The sequence below is a fragment of the Oncorhynchus masou genome, chromosome 14 (assembly GCF_036934945.1).
Source record: "Oncorhynchus masou masou isolate Uvic2021 chromosome 14, UVic_Omas_1.1, whole genome shotgun sequence".
NCBI lineage: Eukaryota > Metazoa > Chordata > Actinopteri > Salmoniformes > Salmonidae > Oncorhynchus > Oncorhynchus masou.
Genome location: NC_088225.1, coordinates 10,652,158 through 10,666,613, shown reverse-complemented (window position 1 = coordinate 10,666,613; position 14,456 = coordinate 10,652,158). Strand labels below are relative to the sequence as shown.

Genomic DNA, 14,456 nt, shown 5'->3' with positions numbered 1-14,456 from the left:
CCCCTCTCCCTAACCTTCTCCCTCACCACCCCCTTTCCTTCCCTCTTCCTCATCCTCTCCCCCCTCCCCCTAGGTGGTGCTGGGCTTCGTCTGTGAGGCAGATTACAAGCTGGTGGCCAAAGCCATCCGGGACCGTGCCACCGCCATCAAGCGGCAGCGGGAGAAGCAGCGCCGGATGGCTGAGGAGGCCTTGCGCCAACAACAGGAAACTGTCATTGAGGAAGAACCAGAGTTGGCCCCCGAGCCAGAACCGCCCACCCCCAAACCTCAAATAGCCCTTCCCATTAAACAGCCCGCCCCTGTCTCGTCACCCCCTGCCCAGAGTCCGCCCACGATGGTGTCGAGGCCGGTGATATCCGTGGCTAACGGCTCGGTGGATTCGGGGATCAACGCCAGCTTCACAGCAGAGACGGAGGAGCAGGAGGCAGACCAGCGGCTGCACTACAACATCAGACATGCCAGCTACTCCTCTGCCACGTGTGAGGATACACTCACTATACCAGTGGTTCTCAAACTTCTCCTTCGGGGACCCTCGGACGTGACCTAGCTCAACTGATTCATCTATTCAAGGGCTTGATGATCCGTTAACAAGTTGAATCAGGGGTGCTAGCTCTGGAGTGGCTGGGGGTATCCGAGGAGAGGTTTGGGAACCACTGCACTATACTGTAATCACATGGTCATGTATAGCAGACACATTTATCCCAACCTTGTGTCGCTTCGTAGCTGAACTCCTGAAGCTACACATTTGCCCACAGACAGCATGTACAGTCGAGCCTTCTCATGTCTAGGCAACATGCAAAGTGCACTGGCCTGGCCTACAACGCAGATAGATAAGCATGATCCACAAGTTTACCATAAAAAAGATATAGAACACAGATACCCTATTCGCACAACCTTCAAGATTAGTACCTGGGGCACATACTCGCTGATATATGTGGAAGGTTTAGCCAAAACATGCTTCAAACATTCATTGCTGACATGCTCATGCCCTGGATTCGGTATTACAGTATCACAGCTGCACTGTGTGGGTATGTGTGTGCATGGGCCCACGTGTTTCCTTATATCTGTACTGGAAACTGTTGGCTCAACAGACTTTGCCTAGGGCACGTGCTACATAGCCCTGTGTAGATCCTATGTGTTTTTTATATATTTCTTAAGTAGGCTAATCTTTTGCAGTTATGCCTCTTTCCATTTGTTGTGGTTACCCTCTAGCCCTGCTAATCCATGTAGCCGTCCCTCACGGTGCCTGTTAGTGGAGCCCAAAAAGGACCCCTTTGGATTTTTTTTCATGAACAAATAACAAGAAACATTGAGTATACATTATTTCCAGACAAGACTTAACTTTTACAGTATATGTTGAACACAGTCAGGGTTACATGGCATAAAGAATGTTAATGTTAACGCCTGTCTGTCTCTTCCCTTCCTTTAATCATGGTGTCTCCATGGCAGCCGACTGCGAAATGGACGGCTACCTGAGCTCCTCTGGCTTCCAGGATCCCGGGGATCCCCATCTCCAGCCTCCTGTTAATTTCGCCCCTTCCTCCATCACGCCTGTTCCGTTGCCCCTGGAGATCCCTCGCATCGAGGCCCTGGCCATCAAGGCTCCTCCCCCTGATGCTCCACCAATCCCAGCTCTCCGCTTCCCCTCGGTAGGTAGCCTGTATGAAGTTCTTGAGGTTTATATTTCTATGGATGTAAAGCTCAACAGTCCAAATATTAATTATCATGACTTTTTATAACTGCTATATTTAAGCAATAATAATGTGGTGTATGGTCAATATACCACGGCTAAGGGCTGTTCTTGGGCACAGCCCTTAGCTGTGGTATATTGGCCATATATCACAAACCACAAAGGTGCCTTATTACTATTATAAACTGGTTACCAACGTAGTTAGAGAAGTACAAATAAATGTTTTGTCATATAACACAGCTTTCAGCCAATCAGCATTCAGGGCTCGAACCAGCCAGTTTATAAAAGGTGTTATATCCAGTTAGGACTCTTACACAACACCTTACCAGGAAAGTTTCTGGGCCCTACTAGTTATATATAACGGGGATATGTGTTTATGATTAGAGTGATGAGTTGATAAGCCATTAGTGTTTAATTTTAGCACCCTACCTCAACAGACTATTCTGACCCTCTGTCCCTCCCCCAGAGTATTGCTGTATCCAACACTACCATGCCTCAGTCAGGAAATGCCAGTGGTTTCTCTTCTCCTGTCGACAGGTAACCCAAACACATGTAGAACCTTCCATGATGGGGGTGTTGTTCAGGGTATAAAGAAAGGCAAAGGCCTGCCCCACACACCTTATGGCCAGTATCAAGTATAATGTGATGTGTGTATGGCAGTGTTGCAATCAAGACAACAAAGGCCCAACAAAGGAACAAACATTTCAAATGTACTATAGAAATATACAACCACTATACGAGCACTTTGCTGCTTTTAACTAGTTAAATTAAATAAATAAAAGTAGAATGGATAACTTCTCTGTCTAATGGGTATCCCTGCAGTTAACACACATTTCCGGTAGTATTTATTAAAACAGGACAGGTGTGAGTGAACTTGAAGGAGATATTTTTTAGAGCCTGTGTGTTGCTCTCTATCCCCATGGGAAATAGTGAGCGAGTCTGTTGTGGCGAACAACACTTTGATGAATGATGCCACGTGAATGTCTGTTTAAAGAGCTCCGTTGGAGTGTGCTTCCTTTTCTCCTGTGACTCACCTAACACACACACACACACACACACACACCTAACACACACACACACACACTCTCTCTCTCTCCCCCATCCTCCCCCTGCCCTCATCCTCCAATTACCCATTTCCTGTGTGCAATTAGAGCGAGAGTGGAGCAAGAGGCATCAGAGCACTTCCTTCCCTTCAGGTGCCTTTCTGAATGTAATCCATAATGGTCTCGGGGTAGAAGGTCAATGGTCTTAATAGGCTTTTCCTTCTGGGAGCTGGGTGGGATGGACATAACCTTTTAATAGGAGTTAGAAGACTCTCAGGGGTTTGTTTGGCCATACACTACAGCCTCATTAGTAACCAGTTCATTATTAGTTGTGTAGTATAAATAGGACTAGAAGTAGACAGTAGTAGTAGTAGTAGTAGTTGTTGTTGTTGTTGTACTTTCAGTAGTAGTAGTTGTATTGGTACTGTAAGTGCTAGTAGTCAACATTTTTGTAGTGGTGGTAGTAGTGTAGGTGTTCTTATAGCAATAGTTAGTATTATCAATAACAAAATGACAGTGTTACATCTCCTGGGCAGTTGTCATAAACCACTTCCTGATTATCCCCACAGCTATGCCTCTGATGTGACATCAGGCTTGAGTGATGGCAATGAGGGCCTATCAGAAAAGAGTGCCAACAAACGTACCGGTACCAAGCTCTTCAGGAGGAGAGCCCGCTCACGCTTACGAATCACTGGGGTATGGAATGTTTGTCTGTCTGTCTGTCTGTCTGTCTGTCTGTCTGTCTGTCTGTCTGTCTGTTAGCAGTTGTAATGAATTAATCACATACAAAGAGAATTGCAATCCAAGTCATCCTTGGTCTTGTCAAGTGGCTACGTGTTCTGAGTGGATAAACTCTCGTTTTTCTCCTGTCCTTCCAGTTGTCTGACAAAGTGGACCGTGTGGTGGAGTGTCAGCTCCAGACTCATAACAGTAAGATGGTGACCTTTAAGTTTGACCTGGACGGAGACAACCCGGAGGACATTGCTGCTGTCATGGTGTGTGTGTGTGTGCATGCATGCATGCACATATCTTTAACTCAACTATTTCTTATCCACTGAGCTACTGTAAGCTCATCCAGTGTTACAAAACATCAGGCTTTTTTCAAGCAGAACAATAACTTCCCAGAGAACACAGAAGAACACTATGCTTGCTCCTTGAGAATATAACATCTAATTATCCAATCAATGAAATAGTATTTACTGTGTAAGAAAGTGAAACTGACCATAGATTTCAGCAAGATCTCTCACAGTTTTGGAAAGAATATTGTTTGGCCTTGGCCCTGGGAACGCATGGTTAACAGTTTTGATTGAATATGACCCAGTCATGGGGGATCATTTCTCTAATCCTTAAAACATCATAGCAGTTGCTCACATCATGGAGTTGATGGGATTAAAACAAGCTAAAAATAACGGCAGAGAACCATTGTGAACTGGTGCACTGCAAAAAGTGACATCTAAACAAGCCGAAATGTCTTATATTGAGTGATAATTCATACCAAGTGAAATTATCTAACGCCATTGGCAGATTGCTTATTTTAACCTATAAAAGGCTTAATACAAGTAATTTATCTTATTTCAAGATATTTTCCAAGAAATTTTACCTTAATATGAAATAGTATAACATATCTTGAAACATTTATTGAAATGAGATAAATTACTTGTATTATACCGTTTTTAGGTTCCATAAGCAAATTGATCTACCAATGACATTAGATAATTTAGCTTGGTACAAAAAAACAAAATATATATTTTTTTATCATTTAATATATACGATATTTAGGCTTGCTTAGATACTGTTTTCTCTCTTGTCATCTGAATATGGTGTCCTGTATTTTATGTTGTTGTATCCATCTCATCTCAACATACAGGTAACTGCCAAAATAATGGAAACACTTTAAATGAGGGATAAAAAATATACTAAAAGTAGGTGCTTCCACACAGGTGTGGGTCCTGAGTTAATTAAACAATTAACATCCCATCATGCTTAGGGTCATGTACAAAAATCCTGGGCAGGCTATTATTTTGGCTACCATGACTATGCCCCATAGGATGACAATGCCCCCATCCACAGGCCACGAGTGGTCACCAAATAGTTTGATGAGCATGAAAACACTAAACCATATGCCATGGCTGTTTCAGTCACCAGATCTCAACCCAATTGAACACTTATGGGAGATTCTGGAGCGGTGCCCGAGAGTGTTTTCCACTACCATCAACAACACCAAATGATGACATTTCTTATGGAAGAATGGTCTTGCATCCCTCCAATAGACTTCCAAACACTTGTTGAATCTATGCCAAGGTGCATTGAAGCTGTTCTGGCTCATGGTGGCCCAACACCCTATTAAGACTATTGGACCAGGTCTCTCTTGAAAAAGAGATGTTATCTCAATGAGAGAACCTGTATAAATAAAGGTAAAATAAAATTTAAAAAATACACTTTATGTTGATGTTCCACTTTACTTTGGAAGTTACCTGTACAATGCACTTTGCACTGTACTTGCAAAACTAGTTTCAAAACTAGTGTGTATGAAATCTATCGACTCACTGTTCCAATAGTCATCTGCCTAAGTGGTAGCCCTGACACATGGCTATAGACTCCTATAGCGGCTACGAGTCTACAGCCATGTTTCAGGGCTAGCTAAGTGGGTGTCTGTTATGAAATCCTTACAACAACAAGCAAAGATGATTGTTTACTCACGTTCAAAATCTTCCTTTCTGTCTTCCCGAACTTTGTCCATCTGTGTCTGTGTTTGTCTCAATCGTCAAATCTAACTGTTCCTTCACTCATATCTGTTTTATTGATTAAATGATTCATTTACTGATTGATTGACTGATTTAACTCCCTCAGGTCCACAATGAGTTCATCCTTCCCTCTGAGCAGGAGGGCTTCATCTACCGCATGCGTGACATCATCAAGCGTGCAGAGGCCCTGATGAAGAGGGGTGAGCCCCTGAGTCTGGGGGACGCTGCCCACCAGCTCTACCCCTACCTCAGCGAAGTGGGCACCCTGTCCGCCTCGCAGGTCAGTGCCATAGACATACATCATTGGTCAGTGCCACGATGCCAGGTTAACCACTGCTGTTGCCCATTGTTGGCATGGTCCACATGTGCATGAACACAGACCAAACAAAACACAATACAGTGTGTTAAAAACCTGTACTATTGCCACCAGTAGAACCTGCATATCAATCATTTGTGAAGCATCTATGTAGGGTTCATGAAAACTTAAGCCTTAAAAGTCTTATTTTTATGTGGGACCAACAGTAGTTCCAAAACCAACCATCTATACTGAACAAAACTAAAAACGCAACATGCAACGATTTCTACGATTTCACCGAATTTGGGTTCATATAAGGAAATCAGTCAATAGATATAAATTCATTAGGACCTAATCTATTGATTTCACATGACTGGGCAGGGGTGCAGCCATGGGTGGGCCTAGGAGGGCATAGGGCCACCCACTTGGGAGCCAGTCCCAGCCAATCAGAATGACTTTTTCCCAACAAAAGGGCTTTGTTACAGACAGAAATACTGCTCAGCATCTCCCTCCCCCTCCTCAGACAATCCCGCAGGTGAAGAAGCCGTATGTCCTGGGCTAGCGTGGTTACTTGTGGTCTGTTGGATATACAGCCAAATTCTCCAAAAACAACGTTGGAGGCGGCTTATGGTAGAGAAATGAACATTAAATTCTCTGGCAACAGCTCTGTTGGACATTCCTGCAGTCAGCATGCCAACTGCACACTCCCTCAAAACTTGAGACATCTGTGGCATTGTGTTGTGTGAACAAACTGAACATTTTAGAGAGTGACCTTTTAATATCCTCAGCACAAGGTGCACCTGTGTAATTGTCATGCTGTTTAATCAGCTTATTGATAGGCCACACCTGTCAAGAAGGAGAAATGCTCACTAACAAGGAAATGAACATGCACATTTTAGAAAAATAAGCTTTTTGTGCATTTGGAACAATTCTGGGATCTTTTATTTCAGCTCATGGAAAAGGGAATAACACTTTACATGTTGCATTTATATTGTTATTCAGTGTATATATACAGTTGAAGTCGGAAGTTTACAGACACTTAGGTTGGAGTCAATAAAACTCGTTATTCAACCACTCCACAAATTTCTTGTAACAAACTATAGTTTTGGCGAGTCGATTAGGACATCTACTTTGTGTATGACACAAGTTATTTTCCAACAATTGTTTACAGACAGATTATTTCACTTATAATTCACTGTATGATCATTCCAGTGGGTCAGAAGTTTACATTCACAAAGTTGAATGTGCCTTTAAACAGCTTGGAAAATTCCAGAAACTTATGTCATGGCTTTAGAAGCTTCTGATAGACTATTTGACATCATTTGAGTCAATAGGAAGTGTACCTGTGGATGTATTTCAAGGCCAACCTTCAAACTCAGTGCCTCTTTGCTTGACATCATGGGAAAATCAAAAGAAATCAGCCAAGACCTCATAAAAAAATTGTGGACCTCCACAAATCTGGTTAATCCTTGGGAGCAATTTCCAAACACCTGAAGGTACCACAATCATCTGCACAAACAATAGTACTCAAGTATAAACACCATGGGACTACACAGCCGTCATACTGCTCAGCAAGGAGACGTGTTCTGTCACCTAGAGATGAACGTACTTTGGTGCGAAAGGTGCAAATCAATCCCAGAACAACAGCAAAAGAACTTGTGAAGATGCTGGAGGAAACAGGTACAAAAGTATGTAAATCCACAGTAAAACGAGTCCTATATCGACATAACCTGAAAGACCGCTCAGCAAGGAAGAAGCCACTGCTCCAAAACCGCCATAAAAAAGCCAGACTACGGTTTGCAACTGCACATGGGGACAAAGATCGTACCTTTTGGAGAAATGTCTTCTGGTCTGATGAAACAAAAATAGAACTGTTTGGAAATAATGACAATCGTTATGTTTGGAGGACAAAGGGGGAGGCTTGCAAGCCGAAGAACACCATCCCAACCAAGAAGCACGGGGGTGGCAGCATCATGTTGTGGGGGTGCTTGCTGCAGGAGGGACTGGTGTACTTCACAATATAGATTGCAACATGAGGAAGGAAAATGATGTGGATATATTGAAGCAACATCTCAAGACATCAGTCAGGAAGTAAAAGCTTGGTTGCGAATGGGTCTTCCAAATGGACAATGAACCCAAGCATACTTCCAAAATTGTGGCAAAATTGTTTAAGGACAACTAAGTCAAGGTATTGGAGTGGCCATCACAAAGCCCTGACCTCAATCCTATAGAGAATTTATGGGCAGAACTGACAAAGCGTGTGCGAGCCTGGAGACCTACAAACCTGACTCAGTTACACCAGCTCAGTCAGGAGGAATCGGCCAAAATCCACCCTACTTATTGTGGGAAACTTGTGGAAGGCTACCTGAAACGTTTGACCCAAGTTAAACAATATAAAGGCAATGCTACCAAATACTAATAGAGTGTGTGTAATCTTCTGAACCACTGGAAATGTGATGAAAGAAATAAAAGCTGAATTAAATCATTCTCTACTGTTATTCTGAAATTTCACATTCTTAAAATAAAGGGGGGATCCTAACTGACCTAAGAAAGGGAATTTCTACTAGGATTAAATGTCAGGAATTGTGAAAAACTGAGTTTAAATGTATTTGGCTAAAGTGTATGTAAACTTCCAACAACACCTCCAGTCCTTGAGGGCACCAGTCCTGTTTTTTGTTGTTGTCTTGAATTCAACAATGTGACTGATTTCTACATGGGAAAGGAGGTATTTTCACTCTCCAGCTAATCAGTGTGAAAAATCTAATCAGCACGACTGTAGATCTCAAGGACCAGAGATATGCACCCCTGAGACAGATGGTTGGCTTTGTCAGTTGTTGTTTATAAGTTGTGCACTTGTTGGTCCCACTTACAATGAACAACAACTTCAAGGCCCTGGGTTATTTGCCCCTCATCTTTATAACAACTTAACAACAAAAACAAGTGCATGGCAATCCTCTGCAGCAAGACAGCATATGACATGGAGTGATTTAAACAGTTGATTGGTTGACTTGCTTTGTGATTGTATTTCAGCCAAACTTACATGCGCATGGACTGGAACGGACACATTCCTCTTCATCTTTGCCCGGTAAGGAAGATTCCCTGTGTGCGTGTGCAATATATGTATAGATGTATGTTTCTATAGTGCCTATAGAAAGTCTGCACCCCCTTGAACTTCTTTCACATTATGTTGTGTTACAAAGTGGGATTGAAATAGATTTAATTGTATTTTTTTGGTCATTGATCTACACAAAATACTCCATGTCAAAGCGAAAAGAAAATTCTGCAAATGTTTTCAAATTAGTAAAAGTTTAATAACTAAAATATATTTATTGCATAAGTATTTACCCCCTTAGTTTAGACTAGCCATTCCTCTGTCCCCCGTACGTACAACATCTGTAAGGTCCCTCAGTCAAGTATTGAATTTCAACTACAAAAACCAGGGAGCTTTTCGAATGCCTCATAAAGAAGGGCAGTGATTGGTAGATGGGCAACAATAACAAATCAGACATTGATGATTTTAAAACAGCTACAGTTCAATGGATGTGATGGGAGAAAACTGAAGATGGATCAACAACATTGTAGTGACTCTACAATAATGACCTAAATGACAGCGTGTAAAGAAGAATACAAATATACAGAATACAAATATCCCAAAACATGCAGATGTATGCAATGAGGCACTAAAGTAATACTGCAACAAAAAAGAACACAGCAAAGGACTGCGATTTTTGGCCTAAATGCAAAGCCTTATGTTTGGGGCAAATCCAACACATCACTGAGTAACTGCCTCCTTATTTCCAAGTATGGTGGTGGCTGCAGCATGGTATGGGTATGCTTGACGTCGGCAAAGATGGATGAAAAAAATGAAGTGGCCAAGTTACAGTTTTGACTTAAATCTGCTTGAAAATCTATACAAAGACTTGAACATTGCTGTCTAGCCATGATCCCCAACACCCTTGACAGAGCTTGAAGAATTTTGAAATAATAATTGGCAAATATTTCACAATCCATGTGTGTGTAACCGATGTGAAATGGCTAGCTAGTTAGTGGGGTGCGCGCTAATAGTGTTTCAATCGGTGACGTCACTCACTCTGAGACCTTGAAGTAGTTGTTCCCCTTGCTCTGCAAGGGCCGCGGCTTTTGTGGAGCGATGGGTAATGATGCTTCGTGGGTGTCAGTTGTTGATGTGTGCAGAGGGTCCCTGGTTCGAGCCCAGGTAGGGGCAAGGAGAGGGACGGAAGCCATACTGTTACATGTGCAAAGCTCTTATGAGACTTACCCATGAAGACTCACAGTTGTAATCACTGCCTAAGGTGATTCTAACATGTTGCAACACTCAGGGGAGTGAATACTTATTTAATCAAAGTATATGAGTGTTTTATATTTCATGAATCTTTGCCAAATATTATAATTTTTCTTCGACTTTGAAAATACAGAGTATTTTGTGTAGATCGTTGACAAAAAATGTCAATAAAATCCATTTGAATCCCACTTTGTAACACAATGTGAAGAAATCCAAGGGGGATGTAGACTTTCTATAGGCACTGTATGTCTGTAACTATAATGTTGTTCTTTAGGGACCATAATGGAAATAATTATCTGACTTTATTGCGCTATCCCTGTCACATTTGTAAATGTATGTACTGTGTGTATACGTGTGTATACATACTTTTTTAACCGGCTAATAAAATCAATCAGTCAATCAACTGAGATTAATTGGTAACCGAAGCAGCACATTAACGTCCGTCACGTATAGATTTGTCATCAGTCCCCACAAACACATTGATACATTATGATCAATGTCACTTTGGTGTATCTGCGCATGCATGTTTAAGGGTTTCTTTGTCTCTCTGGGCCAGACTTTGCTGAGGGCAGCGTTGCTCAGCTCCGAGGCTCGTCTCCTGTGGCGCCTGTTGGAGACTTCTACATCGACCCAAAGGCAGTCCCTTCTGTTCGCCCCCTCCGCTCTCAGTCCTTCCAGACCACGTCAAGTACGTACCACACTCCAACCCCAGAAATACTGTCTGGCTGCTCACCATCAACCACAGTAACAAAAACCTTTCATTTATAGCTGGAATCCTTAATAGGTGAAACTGCCACGTCTGTTTGGGACAATAACAATAACAAAAAAGTAACAGCAAACAACAAACACTGTTTTTTCCTCCTCGGACATCAGACTTTGAGTCTTAGACTTTCAATGCTTATTACAGTAGTAGTCTGAGTAGCGGTGTTGATATACTTTGATATTGCCAAAGTATATTTTTGTTTACCAATCGGGCAGTGAGATAGGCAGAAGAAGAAGGAAAGAAGATTTCCATTAGAAACAATAGGCCTTTCTGGCAATTGGAGAGAGAACATGTGATACTCTATATGGGCATATATGGGCATAAGGTTATTTGAACAACTGGTATCCCCACTCAGACACACCCACTCACCTCTAGTGTTCAGGTTTGCTGTAGAGCAGAGTGCTATCAGCACTGTGTGTCACCTCCTCCTCTCAGGCACCCTCTCTTATTCTCTGTCTCCCCTCCCCAGTTGCTCTCTCAGAATGTTTACTGACCGATACAGTGGGGATTTTCCCACTGTCATAAATCTACTGAGAGTTGCCATTCAGTCTGTTTTAACTGGTGTGAGGTTTATGTGCAGCTGCAATGTGAAAGAGGAGTTTAGTGAGTGTCATTATTGACACGTTTTAACTTTTGTTTATTTTTGTGGTCTGTAATTACTTTTGACACTCTGGGCGGTGTCAAATTTCCTTTTGACTGACATGCCTTGATTTCATGGGAACCTGTGCTTAACTGAGCTGAAGTTGTGCTGTGGAATGATATCTGTCCATTGGTAAGATTGAAAAAGGAAGGAAGTATCTACATTTGTGAGAGGAAAAGCGAATGTAACCAATACTGTGTCACTGTATCTGTATCTGAGTGAAAGTAGGTCTTTCCTCATGTGGTCCAGTTTGATTTATGTTGTAAATAACTGATTGTTTACTTTATATGTGGTGCTAGGCAGAAGGGAATGATGTCTACGTAACATAAACTTGTTAGAACAGGTCTTTATTCTGTTTGTGGGTGGAACCCATTCAACCAGTCATAAGTCAGATTGTTTCCCTACTTATGAGTCTAACCCCAATATTTCTTATGCGTCTTCCAGGTTCTTCTCAGACCTTCCACCCGCCTGCTTCCCATTACCCCCAGTATTCCCACCCCAAGGCCGTGCCCCCCGTGATGCCCCTCAATCAGCTGCTTCCACTGCCCCAGCAGTACCCCAAGCCCCCCTATGTCCCCAACACCCACTTCCCCTTCCCTTACCCTTTCACCCAGACCTCCTCAAAGCCCGCCAGCACCCCCCTCACCCCCGAAACCCTCCACCGGGTCCTAAGCAACTCCAACCTCTCCTCCTCTTCCCCATCCCCTTCCTCCTCCCCGGCCAAGCCGGCCACCCCAGGGCAGCAGCAGGGGGGTGAAACGTTACCTCTGAAGGGTGAGGTAGTGGGCAGTACCCCCCAGCCCACCCCTCCAGCCCAACAGCAGCAGAACCCAGGCATGTGGCCCCCCAACAGCCACAACCAGCCCCTCTTTTCCCTGGCCAACGTGTTGTCCCTGGCCATGAGCGTGGCCCAGTCCTTCATGCCCCCCACCTCCATGCCCAGCGGTCTGAACCCAGCCCAGTCTAGCTCCTACCACCCCTCCATGTTTGGCCCTTCCCAGCTGATGCCAGGGGAGGGCCCCTACCAACCCCAGGGCCAGATAACAGCAGGCCAGTATCTGGACATGTGCCAGCAGTATGCAGACACCCAGGCTCTGCACCAACAGGGCCTGTTGAAAGCCAACGTAGCCCGAGGGTTACCCCAGCCTGGCGGGCTAGTGGATGGGACTGCTTTCAGGCAAGCTGGCTCCAGCCTCTCTCCTCCAGGATCCAGGGTGAGCCCCCAGATGTATTGCCAGCTGGGGCCCAGGGTGGGGTTCCAGGAGCAGACAGACAGCTCAGCCTCCACCTCTATCACCAGCTCCCCCTCCTCCTCAGCTCCGGCCAGCCCACAGAGCACCGTAAGTCACTTAATAAATATGTGCTCATATACATGTAGATGAAGTGTATACTCTGAGATATGAATTTGCTTCAACCTGTGTTGCCTTACCTTTAAAACCTCAAACCTGTTCCTCTACAGTCTAGATTACACGTGCCTGTAACATGTTCTGGCACAGTGTATTATAAAAGTACTGAGCTGGTAAAGCTTAAAGAATGTTGTTATTTTACCCTGCAGGTGTCTTCACCCAAGCTAAGAACCTCTTCACCCCTGGTGGTGTCAGAGTTGGGAGCAAACGCTGCCAAAAACAGACTGTCACCTATCTCTGAGGGTAAGCTCTCTCTCTCCATGCCATACACCTTTTCATTGTGTATGCATTTGGCATGATGAGCTAATAATAGTCAATCACGTCAATTCATTTTTAATTAATCTACATTTTTAACACTGCCGGTTTCCAAGGCAGCTGATATGTCAGGAAAAAACACATTGTATTTTTGCACCTGCTGTGTCCATGGCAACTTAATATACGATACTGTGGATCATTAATTTATCAATTAACTTTTTACTGTGTACTTGTATGATCCCAAGGTACTCTCTCAAGCAACATGACTTAAATCATTGTACAGTTAAGTCTGCCCCCCAAGTGCCCAACCTGTAGTATGAACTTTGATGAGAAATACTTTGTTGTGTAGATGAGTAGGCTGACTTGATGTCAATGACTCTTTCCAGACACCATTATAATGGGTGTCAATTACGTAAGGTGACATAACTCTCGCTCTCCCATCGCTCTCTTCTCTCTCTCGCTCTCCCCTCGCTCTCTTCTCTCTCTCGCTCTCTCCCTCCAACAGAGAAAAAGCCTACAGTTACCGTCGGACGTTTCCAAGTCACACCCAGCAGAGTGATCCCTGCAGCCTCCGCTAGCCCCGCCCAGGATCCTCCCCAAACCCACCCACAACACCAAACCCCGCCCACAGTCACCGTTAGCACCAGCCCTTCCTCCCGGGACAGTGAATCTGATACCAGCACCGAGGAGCAGGGGGGCGAATCAGAAAGCAGCGTTAGCACCTTAACCGTGTCCCCTCCCCAGCGATCCCCCGGCGGGCCCCTGTGTAACCTAGACATCGCCCAGTCCTTGCCTGGAGGCCCTAAGCAGACAGAGCAGGAGGACCAGCAGGAGAGTGAGGAGGAGCCAGACAAGGAGCCAGACAAGGAGCCAGACAAGGAGAAGAAGGAGGGAGAGGAGGATGAGGAGGAGGAGCTGAGGAGAAGGGGGGGTCGGAGGCTGAGCCTGAGCCTGTGGGAGGGTACAGCGGGGAGCCCCCAGTTCAGTGGGAGCAACCTGAACCAGCCCTGGATGAGCTACACGCGCAGCGCCTCGTATGTCAGCAGTGACGAGACAGAAAGCGAGAACGAGGATATGTGCGAGGAGCTACAGGAACTCAGGGACAGGTGAGTGGAGGAGAGGAGGCGCACCATTTCTGTTTTTGAAGTTAAGTCTCTGAGGTTGTGAACAAACACACAGTCAAAGTAGAAAACGTTATTCCACCAATCAAGGTCACCGGTTCCTCCCCAGTCCTCCAAAACAAAACAAACGAGTTATGGCCACACTGTTGATAGGAAATAGAAGTGTCTTTATCACTCTAGTTGAATTAAAAAGACT

General features: G+C 44.2%; 1 protein-coding gene across 1 annotated transcript in view; it reads left to right on the top strand.

Annotated features, from left to right (window-relative positions):
* The window catches only part of wnk4b (WNK lysine deficient protein kinase 4b), a 66,859-nt gene that overhangs the window by 47,109 nt on the left and 5,294 nt on the right, over positions 1-14,456 (top strand). The window contains exons 7-17 of the mRNA XM_064986269.1: positions 74-479; positions 1,450-1,649; positions 2,157-2,227; positions 3,303-3,429; positions 3,612-3,728; positions 5,584-5,757; positions 8,803-8,857; positions 10,632-10,763; positions 11,923-12,818; positions 13,034-13,127; positions 13,645-14,245. Of these exons, the coding sequence (XP_064842341.1) occupies positions 74-479; positions 1,450-1,649; positions 2,157-2,227; positions 3,303-3,429; positions 3,612-3,728; positions 5,584-5,757; positions 8,803-8,857; positions 10,632-10,763; positions 11,923-12,818; positions 13,034-13,127; positions 13,645-14,245 (2,873 nt within the window). The remainder of the gene's footprint in view (positions 1-73; positions 480-1,449; positions 1,650-2,156; positions 2,228-3,302; positions 3,430-3,611; positions 3,729-5,583; positions 5,758-8,802; positions 8,858-10,631; positions 10,764-11,922; positions 12,819-13,033; positions 13,128-13,644; positions 14,246-14,456) is intronic.